The sequence below is a fragment of the Heptranchias perlo genome, chromosome 23, assembly GCF_035084215.1.
Source record: "Heptranchias perlo isolate sHepPer1 chromosome 23, sHepPer1.hap1, whole genome shotgun sequence".
Lineage (NCBI taxonomy): Eukaryota > Metazoa > Chordata > Chondrichthyes > Hexanchiformes > Hexanchidae > Heptranchias > Heptranchias perlo.
In genome coordinates this window covers 42,020,552-42,035,987 of record NC_090347.1, presented here as the reverse complement: position 1 = coordinate 42,035,987, position 15,436 = coordinate 42,020,552, and the positions used below count along the sequence as shown (strand labels likewise).

Genomic DNA, 15,436 nt, shown 5'->3' with positions numbered 1-15,436 from the left:
ACTGCGCTCAACACCCAAACTCACCACAATCTGCAATCAACAGCCAGACTCTCCTCAAACTACACTTGACACCCAGACTCTCCACAAACTGCACTCGACACAAACTGCAATCAACATCCAATCAATCCACAAACTGCACTCAACCCCAATTCTCTACAGAACTGTACACAACACCCAATCTCAGCACAAACTGCACTCAACACCCAAGCTCTCCACAAATCCCACTCAAAACCCAATCCCTCCACAAACTACACTCAACATCAGACTCTCCGCAAACTGCACTCAAAAGCCAGACCGCCACAAACTGCACTCAATACTCAATCTCTCCACAAACTGCACTCAACACCCAAACGCTCGACAAACTGTACTCAACACCCAATCTCTCCACAAACTGTACTCAACACCCAATCTCTCCACCAACTGCAATCAACATCCAGACACTCCACAAACGGCACACAAAACCCAGAATCTCCACAAAATGCATTTAAAACCCCATCTCACCACAAACTGCACTCAACATCCGATCTCTACACAAACTGCACTCAACATACAGACTCTCCACAAACCCCACTCAAAACCCAATCCCTCCACAAACTGCATTCCACAACCATACTCTCAGCAAACTACATTCATCCCCCAAACTCTCCACAAACTGCACTCAACACCCAGACTCTCCGCAAACTGCACTCAAAACCGAAACCACCACAAACTGCATTCAACACCCACTCTCTCCCCAAACTGCACTCAAAACCCAATCTCTCCACAAACTTCACTCGGCACAAACTGCAATCAATACCCAATCTCTCCACAAACTGCACTCAACACCCAATCTCTCCACAAACTTCACTTGGCACAAACTGCACTCAAAACCCAATCTCTCCACAAACTGCACTCTAAACCCAATCTCTCCACAAACTTCACTTGGCACAAACTGCAATCAACACCAAATCTCTCCACAAACTACACTCAACAACCAGACTCCCCACAAACAGCACTCAACACCCAGACTCTCCACAAATGGCACACAAACCCCAGACTCTCCTCAAACTGCACTTAACACCCCATCTCACCACAAACTGTACTCAACACCCGATCTCTACACAAACTGCACTCAACACCCAGACTCTTTGCAAACAGCAATCAGATGCCCAGTAAACTGCGCTCAACACCCAAACTCACCACAATCTGCAATCAACAGCCAGACTCTCCTCAAACTACACTTGACACCCAGACTCTCCACAAACTGCACTCGACACAAACTGCAATCAACACCCAATCAATCCACAAACTGCACTCAACCCCAATTCTCTACAGAACTGCACTCAACACCCCATCTCAGCACTAACTGCACTCAACACCCGATCTCTACAAAAACTGCACTCAACACCCAAGCTCTCCACAAATCCCACTCAAAACCCAATCCCTCCACAAACTGCACTCAACATCAGACTCTCCGCAAACTGCATTCAAAAGCCAGACCGCCACAAACTGCACTCAATACTCAATCTCTCCACAAACTGCACTCAACATCCGATCTCTACACAAACTGCACTCAACACCCAGACTTTCTACAAATTGCACTCAAAACCCAATCTCCCCACAAACTGCACTCAACACCCAGACTCTCCACAAACTGCACTCAGAACCCAATCTCCCCACAAACTGCATACAACACCCAATCTCCCCTCAAACTGCACTGAAAACCAATCTCTCCACAAACTGCACTTGACACCAAGACTCCCCACAAACTGCACTCGACACCCAGACTCTCCACTGATTGCATTCAAAACCCAAACCTCCACAATCGACACTCAATACTCAATCTCTCAGCAAACTGCACTCAACACCCAGTCACTCGGCAAACTGCACTCAACACCCAGTCACTCGGCAAACTGCACTCAACACCCAAACCTCCATAAAATGCACTCAACACCAAAACTCTGCTCAAACTGCACTCAACACCCAATCTCTCCACAAACTGTACTCAACATGCAGGATCTCCACAAACTGCACTCAACATCCAAACTCTCCTCAAACTGCACTTGACACCCAGACTCTCCACAAACTGCACTCGACACAAACTGCAATCAACACCCAATCAATCCACAAACTGCACTCAACCCCAATTCTCTACAGAACTGCACTCAACACCCCATCTCAGCACAAACTGCACTCAACACCCGATCTCTACAAAAACTGCACTCAATGCCCAGACTCTCCACAAACCCCACTCAAAACCCAATCCCTCCACAAACTGCACTCTACAACCATACTCTCCACAAACTGCAATCAACACCCAATCTATCTACAAACCACATTCAACCTCCAATCTCTCCATAACGGCACTCAACACCCAGGCTCTCCACAGACTGCACTCAAGACCCAATCTCTCCACAAACTGCACTCAAAACTCAATTTCTCCACAAACTGCAGTCAACACCCAATCTCCCCTCAAACTGCACTCGACACCCAGACTCTCCGCAAACTGCACTCGACACCCAGACTCTCCGCAAACTGCACTCGACACCCAGACTCTCCGCAAACTGCACTCGACACCCAGACTCTCCGCAAACTGCACTCAACACCCAGACTCTCCACTGATTGCATTAAAAACCCAAACCTCCACAATCTACACTCAAATCCCAATCTCTCCACAAACGGCACTCAAAACCCAGACTCTCCACAAAATGCAGTCAATACCCCACCTCACCACAAACTGCACTCAACACCCAGACTGTCCACGAACTGCACACAACACCCAATTTCTCCACAAACTGCAGTCAACACCAAATCTCTCCATAAACAGCACTCGACAGCCAGGCTCTCCACAAAATGCACTCAACAGCCAGACACTCCACAAACTGCACATAACACCCAATCATGCACAATCCGCACTCAACACCCAGACTCTCCACAGACTGCATTCAACACCACACTCTCCACAAACTGCTTTCAACACCCAAACCTCCATAACCTGCATTCAATGCCTGATCTCTACACAAACTGCACTCAACACCCAGACTCTCTACAAACAGCATTCAGACTCTCAGTAAACTGCGCTCAACAACCAAACTCTCCACAATTTGCACTGAACACCCAGGCTCTCCAAAAACTCTAATCAACACCCAGGCATTCCACAATCTGCAATCAACTACCAGACACTCCACAAACTGCTCAAAACATACAAATCTCCGCAAACTGCACTCAACTCCCAATCACTCCGCAAATTGCCCTCAACACTCAATCTCTCCACAAACTGCACTCAAGACTCTCCACAAACTGTACTCAACAACCAAATTCACCATTAACCGCATGCCATATCAGAGTCACCACAAACCATACTCAAAACCCAGACTCTCCACAAAGAGCACTCAACACTCAGACTCTCCATAAACTACACTCAAAACCAAATTTCTCCACAAACTGCACTCAACACCCAATCTCTCCATGAATGGCACTCAACACCCGATCTCTACACAAAATGTGCTCAACACCCAGAATTTCTATGAACTGCACTCAAACCCCCATCTCACCACAAACTGCACTCAACACCCAGATTTTCCACAAACTGCACTCAACACCCAGATTTTCCACAAACTGCACTCAACACCCAATCTCTCCACAAACTGCAGTCAACATCCAATCTCTCCACAAACTGCGCTCAACACCCAGACTCTCCACAAACTGCACTCAACACCCAATCTAACCACAAATTGCACTCATCTCCAATCTCTCCATAAACAGAACTCAACAACCAGACTCTCCACAAACTGCTCAAAACATCCAAATCTCCGTAAACTGCACTCAACTCCCAATCGCTCTAAAAATTGCCCTCAGCACTTAATCTATCCACAAACTGCACTCAACATCCAGATTCACCATTAACCGCATGCCATATCAGAGTCTCCACAAACCGTACTCAAAACCCAGACTCTCCACAAAGAGCACTCATCAACCAGGCTCTCCACAAACTGCACTCAAAACCCAATCTCTCCACAAACATCACTCAAAACCCAATCTCTCCTCAAACTGCACTCGACACCCAGACTTTCCACAAACTGCAGTCAACACCCAAACATGCACAATCCGCACTCATACCACAGATGCTCCAAAGATTGCATACAACACCCAAATCTCCACAAATTGCCCTCAACACTCAATCCCACCACAAACTGCTTTTATTAGGAGTTGTCATTCTTTTCAAACCACTCTTAAACCTAAGAATGTGGCTATTCTTTTCGAGTACATCAAAGCCTTAATGTAGGATATAAGTAGATCACTCTGTGAACTAAATTGGGTCTCATTGTGAAATATTTGTCCTATTTTGTTTGCTTATCCCCAGTGAAACAACATCCAGATTCACCATAAACCGCATGCCATATCAGAATCTCCACAAACCGTACTCAACACACAGACTCTCCACAAACTGCACTCATCAACCAGACTCTCCACAAACTGCATACAACACCCACACTCTCCACAACTTGCTAAAAGCACTCAAATCTCTGCAAACTGCACTCAATCCCCAAACTCTCCACAATCTGCAATCAACACCCAATCTATCCACAAAACTGCACTCAACCCCCAATGTTGCCATAACTGCACTCAACAACCAAACATGCACAATATGCACTCAACCCCCAGACACTCCACAGACTGCATACAACACCTAAATATCCACAAACTGCACTCAACATTCAATCTCTCCACAGACTGCACACAACACTCAATCTCTACACAAACTGCACTCAACACCCAATCTCTCCTCAAACTGCAGTCAAAATCCAGACTCTCCACAAACTGCACTCTACAACCAGACTCTCCACAAATTGCACTCAACACCCAATCTCTCCACAAACTGCACTCATAACCCAGACTCTCCACAATCTGCAATCAACACCCAATCTCTCCACAAACTGCACTCATAACCCAATCTCTCCACAAACTGCACTCAACACCCAATCTCTCCACAAACTGCACTCAACACCCGATCTCTACACAAACTGCACTCAACACCCGATCTCTACACAAACTGCACTCAACACCCAGACTCTCCACAAACTGCACTGAAATCCCAATCTCACCACAAACTGCACCCAACACCAAAAGCTCCATAAACTGCACGCAACACCCGATCTCTACAAAAACTGCACTCAACACCCAGACTTTCTACAAACGACACTCAACACCCAGATTCTCTCAAACTGCACTCAATACCCAGACTTTCTACAAACTGCACTCAAAACCCAACCTCCCCATACACTGCACACAACCCCAAATCTCTCCACAAACTGCACTCGACATCCAGACTCCCAGCAAACTGCACACGACATACAGACTGTCAACAAACACCACTCAACACCCAGACGCTCGGTAAACTGCACTCAACACCCAAACTCACCACAATCCGCAATCAACAGCCAGACACTCCACAGCCAGACTCTCCACAAACTGCACTCGACACCCAGACTCTCCACAAACTGCACTCAACACCCAGACACTCGGGAAACTGCACTCAACACCTAGACTCTCTACAAACCACACTCAAAACCCGATCCCTCCACAAACTTCAATCAACACCCAATTGCTCCGCAAACTGTACTCAACATCCAGTTTCAACACAATCCGCAGTCCACATCAGACTCTCCACAAACCGTACCCAAAACCCAGACTCTCCAGAAACAGCATTCAACACCCAGACTCTCAACAAACTGCACTCAACCACCAGTCTCTCCATAAACTGCACTCAGCCCCAAACCTCTACACAAACCGCACTCAACAAGAAGACTCTCCACAAACTGCAATCAACGCCCAGACTCTCGGCAAACTGCAATCAACACCCAGACTCTCGTCACACTGCACTCAACACCCAGACTCTCGTCACACTGCACTCAACACCCAGACTCTCGTCACACTGCACTCAACACCCAGACTCTCGGCAAACTGCAATCAACACCCAGACTCTCGTCACACTGCACTCAACACCCAGACTCTCGTCACACTGCACTCAACACCCAGACTCTCGGCAAACTGCAATCAACACCCAGACTCTCGTCACACTGCACTCAACACCCAGACTCTCGGCAAACTGCAATCAAAACCCAATCTCTCCACAAACTGCACTCAAAACCCAATCTCTCCACAAACTGCACTCAAAACCCAATCTCTCCACAAACTGCACTCAAAACCCAATCTCTCCACAAACTGCACTCAAAACCCAATCTCTCCACAAACTGCACTCAAAACCCAATCTCTCCACAAACTGCACTCAAAATCCAATCTCTCCACAAACTGCACTTGACACTCAATCTCTCCATAAACTGCACTCGATACCCAGACTCTCCACAAACTGCACTCAATACCCGGTTGAGTGCAGTTTGTTGAGAGTCTGGGTGTTGAATGCTGTTTCTGGAGAGTCTGGGTTTTGGGTACGGTTTGTGGAGAGTCTGATGTGGACTGCGGATTGTGTTGAAACTGGATTTATGACTCTCCATAAACTACACTCAACACGCAATCACTCCAAAAACCACACTCAACACCCAGACTCACAGCAAATTGCACTCAACATCCAGACTCAAAACCCGATATCACCACGAACTGCACTCAACATCCAATCTCTCCACAAAGTACACTGAACCCCCAATCTCTCCATAACTGTACTCAACCCACAATCTCTCCAAAAGCTGCACTCAACACCCTGACTTTCTATGAACTTCACTGAGCAACGAGACTCTCCGCACATGTCACTCAACACCTACACTCTCCAAATACTGCACTCAACATCCAGACTCTCCACAAAATGCACTCAACTACCAAACTCTCCACAAACTGCACAAAAAGCCAAATCTCTCCACAAACTGCACTCAAAACCCAATCCCTCCACAAACTGCACTCAAAACCCAATCCCTCCACAAATTGCGCTCAACACCCAATCTCTCCATAAACAGCACTCAATAAACAGACATTCCACAAACTGCAATCAACACTCATTCTATCCACAAACTGCACTCAACCCCCAAACTCTCCACAAAGAGCATTCAACACCCACATTCTCCATAAACAGCCCTCGACACCCAGACGCTCCACAAACTGCACTCAAAACACAATCTCTACACAAACTGCACTCAACACCCAGACTGCTCAAACTGCATTCAATACCCAGACTCTCCTCAAACTGCACGCATCCCCCAATCTCTCCATAAACAGAACTCAACACCCAGACACTCCAAAAACTGCTTTCCACACCCAAACCTCCATAACCTGCATTCAACCCCCGATCTCTCCACAAACTGCACTCAACAACCAGGCTCTCCACAAACTGCACTCAACACCCAGATTTTCTACAAACAGCACTCAGCACCCAGACTCTCGGTAAACTGCGCTCAACACCCAAACTCACCACAATCCGCACTGAACACCTAGACTCCCCAAAAACTGTAATCAACTCCCAGACTCTCCACAAACTGCACTCATCAACCAGACGCTCCTCAAACTGCACTCAACTCTCAATCACTCCACAAACTGCCCTCAACACTCAATTTCTCCACAAACTGCACTCAACAACCAGAATCTCCACAAACTGCACAAAAAGCCAAATCTCTCCATAAACAGCACTCGACACCCAATCTCTTCACAAACTGCACTCAACAAGCAGACTCTCCACAAACTGCAGTCAACACCCAGACTCTCGGCAAACTGCATTCAACACCCAAACCTCCATAAACTGCACACAACACCCAAACTCTCCACAAATGCCACTCAACCAGCAGACTCTCCACATACAGCACTCAGCACCCAATCTCTCCTCAAACTGCACTCAACACCCCATCTCTCCACAAACTGCACTCGACACCCAGACTCTGCACAAACTGCACTCGACACCCAGACTCTGCACAAACTGCACTCAACATCCAGACTCTCCACAAACTGCACTCAACACCCAGACTCTCCACACACTGCACTCGACACCCAGACTCTCCACACACTGCACTCAACATCCAGACTCTCCACAAACTGCACTCAACACCCAGACTCTCCACAAACTGCACTCGACACCCAGACTCTCCACAAACTGCACTCAACACCCAGACTCTCCACAAACTGCACTCGACACCCAGACTCTCCACAAACTGCACTCAACACCCAGACTCTCCACACACTGCACTCGACACCCAGACTCTCCACACACTGCACTCAACACCCAGACTCTCCACAAACTGCACTCGACACCCAGACTCTCCACACACTGCACTCGACACCCAGACTCTCCACACACTGCACTCAACACCCAGACTCTCCACAAACTGCACTCAACACCCAGACTCTCCACACACTGCACTCGACACCCAGACTCTCCACACACTGCACTCAACATCCAGACTCTCCACAAACTGCACTCAACACCCAGACTCTCCACAAACTGCACTCGACACCCAGACTCTCCACAAACTGCACTCAACACCCAGACTCTCCACAAACTGCACTCGACACCCAGACTCTCCACAAACTGCACTCAACACCCAGACTCTCCACAAACTGCACTCGACACCCAGACTCTCCACAAACTGCACTCAACACCCAGACTCTCCACACACTGCACTCGACACCCAGACTCTCCACAAACTGCACTCGACACCCAGACTCTCCACACACTGCACTCGACACCCAGACTCTCCACAAACTGCACTCAACACCCAGACTCTCCACACACTGCACTCGACACCCAGACTCTCCACAAACTGCACTCGACACCCAGACTCTCCACAAACTGCACTCAACACCCAGACTCTCCACAAACTGCACTCAACACCCAGACTCTCCACACACTGCACTCAACACCCAGACTCTCCACAAACTGCACTCAACACCCAGACTCTCCACAAACTGCACTCAACACCCAGACTCTCCACAAACTGCACTCGACACCCAGACTCTCCACAAACTGCACTCAACACCCAGACTCTCCACACACTGCACTCGACACCCAGACTCTCCACAAACTGCACTCGACACCCAGACTCTCCACACACTGCACTCGACACCCAGACTCTCCACAAACTGCACTCGACACCCAGACTCTCCACACACTGCACTCGACACCCAGACTCTCCACAAACTGCACTCAACACCCAGACTCTCCACAAACTGCACTCAACACCCAGACTCTCCACAAACTGCACTCAACATCCAGACTCTCCACAAACTGCACTCAACACCCAGACTCTCCACAAACTGCACTCAACACCCAGACTCTCCACAAACTGCACTCAACACCCAGACTCTCCACAAACTGCACTCGACACCCAGACTCTCCACAAACTGCATCTGTATAAACTTTGATTAATCTGCAACTGATGCATCCTCTCCATTTTACAGAATCATAGAAATGACAGAACTGGTGGATGCCATTCAGCCCATTGTGCCTGTATCCTTATAATGGAACTATCTACTCAAATCCCATTTCTCTGTTATTTCCCCTATCCATTTATATTCTTCCGTCTGTACAATTTCCATTCAACATCAATACAAACCGCACCCAACAACATGCTTAGCATCTGTACAATGTAACATTCGGTAAGCCTGAGGTCAGTACAAAATGTGAAACTGTACCTAACATTTTTCAATCTCTGCTCAACATAGACCAACAGACTGGTCAACATCTGCTGAAATCTACCATCCAAGTACATTCAGCATATGTCTCATCTATAGTGAACAGCTGCCGTAGATACAAACCACTCAACATCTGCACTGGATTAATTCTGTTTTTGATTAATTCAGCTTCGATACAACTGTCTATACGGCCGATAGGGCCTATGTGAATCTTCGAGAAAAATTAGTCCTGGTATAACAGGTATCTATAGCAACTCCACTCAACCTCTGCACGAACCTACCATCAGGCAGCTGCTTTCACAATGCTTCTGTACACATCTGGATTTAAAAATACACTCCCACATCTGTAATTACAATTGCTCCCACATCTGCAAAAACACAGCAGAATCCATTCTTTTTTATCACTAATTCAACGCTCTTCTGTTTATATGGGAAAGCTTTCATTCAGGTTGAGCTGTGAATGGAAGTGCTATTTCTGGAACTGATATTAATGCTATCTCTGAAATTCTGGGTGTATCGATTTCTGACGAAATAATTCCTTATTCCAGATTTCCACCGAGTGATTCTCTGAACTGAAGATCTGGGTGGTTTAGAGGTGATAAAAGACGCTGCAGAATATAGTCACTTAATTGTGAAATTGTTAGTCTCCAAAAATAATCGTCTAAAGAGGTTTTTTTCCATGTATGCGGATGGATCAAGATGGAAATAAACCATGGATCGTATGTCTACAGGTTTAAAAGGGATGAAGGAATGGGAATTGGACCCAACTTGTTCAAAGTTCTTCAATGTGGTAACGATTATCATGAGGCGACTTATTTGCCGTTTATTCTGCTGGTCTGGTGCTGGGTTTGTTGTGTGAAATTGATTTGAAGAGAAACAGCTGGAGTTTAGCACAGGACAGGCAATGTGAACAGGTTCGGGTACCTAAACCAGGAATAGAGAACCAGGAACAGGACAGCGATGCAGTAGATAGACAACCAGCCACACACAGAACTGACCCAGGTCAACCAGCCACATACACATCTGACCCAGGTCAATGAGTCATACACGCAACTGACCCAGGTCAACCAGCCACATACACATCTGACCCAGGTCAATGAGTCACACACACAACTGACCCAGGTCAACCAGTCACACACACATCTGACCCAGGTCAATGAGTCACACACACAACTGACCCAGGTCAACCAGTCACACACACATCTGACCCAGGTCAATGAGTCATACACGCAACTGACCCAGGTCAACCAGTCACACACACATCTGACCCAGGTCAACCAGTCACACATGCAACTGACCCAGGTCAACCAGTCACACACACATCTGACCCAGGTCAACCAGTCACACACACATCTGACCCAGGTCAATGAGTCACACACACATATGACCCAGGTCAAGAGTCACACACACAACTGACCCAGGTCAACCAGTCACACACACAATTGACCCAGGTCAATGAGTCACACACACAACTGACCCAGGTCAACCAGGCAAACACACAACTGATCCAGGTCCATCAGTCACCAACTCAACTGATCCAGGTCAGTCAGTCACACTTACAGCTGACCCAGGTCAACTATCCACAAACAATTGACCCAGGTCAACCAGTCACACACACAACTAGCTCCAGTCAACCGGCCACACATACAACTGACCCAGGTCAACCATCCACATACAGCTGACCCGGGTTAACCAGCCACAAACACAACTGCCTGTATCCTTATAATGGAACTATCTACTCAAATCCCATTTCTCTGTTATTTCCCCTATCCATTTATATTCTTCCGTCTGTACAATTTCCATTCAACATCAATACAAACCGCACCCAACAACATGCTTAGCATCTGTACAATGTAACATTCGGTAAGCCTGAGGTCTGTACAATCAGTAAGTCACACTTACAACTGACCCAGGTCAACCATCCACACACAATTGACCCAGGTCAACCAGCCAAACACACAACTGGCCCAGGTCAGTCAGTCACAAACAACTGACCCAGGTCAACCATTCAAACACAACTGGCCCAGGTCAGGCAGCCACACACACCACTGACCCAGATCAACCATCCTCACACAGCTGACCCGGGTTAACCAGCAATAAACACAACTGACCCAGATCAGTAAGTCACACTTACAACTGACCCAGGTCAACCATCCACACACAATTGACCCAGGTCAACCAGCCACACACAAAACTGACCCAGGTCAGTCAGTCAAAAACAATTGACCCAGGTCAATGATCCACACACAACTGGCCCAGGTCAATCAATCACAAACGCAACTGGCCCAGGTTAACCAGTCACAAACAATTGACTCAGGTCAAACATCCAAACACAACTGGCCCAGGTCAACCATCCAAACACAACTGGCCCAGGTCAACCATCCAAACACAACTGACCCAGGTCAATCAGTCACAAACATAACTGACCCAGGTCAACCAGCCACAAACAATTGACCCAGGACAACCATCCACAAACAATTGACCCAGGTCAACCATGCAAACACAACTGGCCCAGGTCAGCCAACCACACACACAACTGTCCCAGGTCAACCAGCCACACACACAACTGTCCCAGGTTAACCTGCCACACACACAACTGACCCAGGCCAACCACCCAAATACAACTGACCCAGGTCAACCATCCAAACACAACTGACCCAGGTTAACTAGTCACAAACACTACTGACCCAGGTCAACCAGCCACACACACACAACTGACCCAGGTCAGTCAGTCACAAACAATTGACCCTGGTCAATGACCCACACACAACTGGGCCAGGTCAGCCAGCCACACACACAACTGGCCCAGGTCAACCAGTCATAAACAACTGACCCAGGTCAACCATCCACACTGAACTGACCCAGGTCAACCAGCCACAAACAATTGACCCAGGTCAACCATGCAAACACAACTGGCCCAGGTCAGGTGCCACACACACACACAACTGTCCCAGGTCAACCAGCCACACACAACTGACCCAGGTTAACTGGCCACTCACAACTGACCGAGGTTAACCTGCCACACACACAATTGACCCAGGCCAACCACCCAAATACAACTGACCCAGGTCAACCATCCAAACACAACTGACCCAGGTCAACCGGCCACACACAACTGACCAAGGTTAACTGGCCAAACACAACTGACCCATGTTAACCAGTCCACACACACAACTGACCCACATCAACCAGTCACACACACAACTGACCCAGGTTAACTAGCCGTACACAACTTACCCAAGTTAACCTGTCACACACACAACTGACCCAGGTCAACTGGCCACACAGACACCAACCGGTTCTGGTGAATTAACCCGTCAGACCTAACACCTGTACAACGATACACAAACAGAATCAGGAGTAGGGTAACCAGCCACAGAGAGACATATGATCTAACCATGACTAATGCAATTGGACAGGAACGGTATTTAGCTGGTTGCCGTCCTCGGTCCTGTCGTCGGCTGGGTGCCCCAGTCCGAGACCTGGTCCCGATCCAATTGTCCAGGTACCCGGTCTCGGTTCCACTTTAGCTGGTTCCCCAGGTCCCACTCGTGGTCCCGGTGCCAAATCATTCCTAGTCCCAGTCTCTTCCCAATTGACTCCACGGGACAATCAACAGCTGTCCAAAAGTTACTGCAACTTTGAAGAACTAAAGACCCGTCAGAGAGCCTGTCCCTGTCTCCGTTTGAGAGCCAATCCGTTCCAGTTCATGTCCCTGTCCCAAGCACTCCCCGATCCCCGCCCCTGTTCCTTCCCCAGTCCTAGTCTCACCCCCTGTCCCTGCCCCTGTCCCCTCCCCAGCCCCTGTCCCCTGTCCCAGTCCCTGTCCCAGCCCCTGTCCCGTCCCCAGCCCCTGTCCCCTGTCCCAGTCCCTGTCCCAGCCCCTGTCCCCTGTCCCCTCCCCAGCCCCTGTCCCAGCTCCTGTCCCCTGTCCCCTCCCCAGCCCCTGTCCCAGCTCCTGTCCCCTCCCCTGCCCCTGTCCCCTCCCCAGCTCCTGTCCCCTGTCTCCTCCCCTGCCCCTGTCCCCTCCCCAGCCCCTGTCCCAGCTCCTGTCCCCTGTCCCAGCTCCTGTCCCAACCCCTGTCCCCTGTCCCTTCCCCAGCCTCTCTCCCTGCCCCAGTTAGTCGAGTTCTTTCTCTCGCCCTCTTGTCCCCATCAATGCCTCCTCTCTGCCTAACTCACCTGTCCACTGAGACGGCGGCCAGGGTGAAGCTGCTGGCGTACACGGTGAGGTAGATGAAGAAGTGGACGGCCTTGCACATGAAGGAGCCGAAGACCCAGGAGTCCAGGGTGTAGATGGTGGCCTGGAAGGGCACGCAGCAGACGATGAAGCAGAGGTCGGCCACCCCCAGGTTCAGAATGAAGAGGTTGGTGGTGTTACTGTACATCTGGCCGTTCCGAAGCAGGACAGCCAGAACCAGACTGTTCCCGACCGTGCCGAGCAAGAAGATCAGACAGAAGACCATGGGCACGATGACACTCTCGGGTCTCAGCTCCCAGACCTGGGAGGAATTCCAGCTCTGGCTCAAATTCATCCTCCAACTCACTTTCAATCCTTCCTCCACCACCAACCTCCCCCCCCAAAAAAAAGAAAAGTTGAGAGAGAGAGAGAGAGACTGGGACTGGGAGCCGCTGCCTCTGGGCTGAGTGAAGTCTGGCTGGTCTCTCCTCCTCCCCTTCTGCTGCCGATGGGGCTCTTTAAAGCCCTGAGCTGTCTCATCGACTCGTTACCAAGGCGACATTAACTCGCTTCCTTACTGATGGTGACGACTGGCATCCGCATCTTCTTCCCACCCCCAGGGGAGAAGGGGAAGTGGGGGGGGGGCGTTCTGGGGAAAAGTTAGGAGATAGAACAAGAGGCCAGAGTGAATCTCCCCTCCCCAGCTGTGCAGACCCCAGAGCGCAGGACCCTAACCCTGGTCATCCCCTCGGGGAGAGACCACTGCAGTAAACAGAAGTTAGGTTGGTTCAGAGGCTGATGCAGTGTTTCTGCTTTGAGTATTGGTATGTGTCTCCCCTGTGTGTCTCCCTGTGTCTGTGTATGGTTATGAGAACATTAGCCAAGGTTTTGCTTGTAGTCGGATTTGGTTCAGTGGAAACACTCTGGCCCCTGAGTCAGAAGGTCCTGGGATCCAGTTCCACTCCACAGACTTAAGCACAACATTTGGGCTGGTATTCTAGTGCAGTACTGAGGGAGTGTTACACTATCAGAGGTGCTGTCATTCTGATGAGACATTAAACCAAGGTCCTGTCTGCTCTCTCAGGTGAATGTAAAAGGATCCCATAGTACCAATCGAAGAAGAGCAGGGGGAGGTCTCCCTGGTGTCCTGGCTAATATTTATCCCTCAACCAATACCTGAAATGGATGATCTGGTCATTTAATTACTGTTTGTGGGATCTTGCTGTGCACAGATTGGGTGCTGTATTTTCTACATTACAACAGTAACTGCACTTCAAAAGTACTTAATTGGCTGTAAAATGTTTTGGGACATCCTGCGGTCATGAATTGTGCTATATAAATGCAAGTTCTTTCTAGTCAGGATCACCGGTGTTAATTTGGCCAAGCCTGCCCAACTGTTCTGCCACTGACCAGGGCCAATTTCCTGAGGTCCGCCGACTTCAGAATCATACAGCACAGAAGAAGGCCATTCAGCCTTTGCCGGCTCTCTGAAAGAGCTACCAATTAGTCCCACTCCCTTGCTCTTTCCCCCATAGTCCTGCAAATTATTCATTTTTATGTAGAGATCCAATTCCCTTTTGAAAGTTACTATTGAATCTGCTTCCACCACCTTTTCAGGCAGTGCATTTCAGATCATAACAACTCAAT

General features: G+C 48.8%; 1 protein-coding gene across 1 annotated transcript in view; it reads right to left on the bottom strand.

Annotated features, from left to right (window-relative positions):
• LOC137341417 (galanin receptor 2b-like) overlaps window positions 1-14,144 on the bottom strand; it is a 56,673-nt gene extending 42,529 nt beyond the window's left edge. Inside the window, exon 1 of the mRNA XM_068004529.1 lies at window positions 13,792-14,144. Coding sequence (XP_067860630.1) covers window positions 13,792-14,144 — 353 coding nt within the window. The remainder of the gene's footprint in view (window positions 1-13,791) is intronic.
• Between the last annotated feature and the right edge of the window lie 1,292 nt (window positions 14,145-15,436).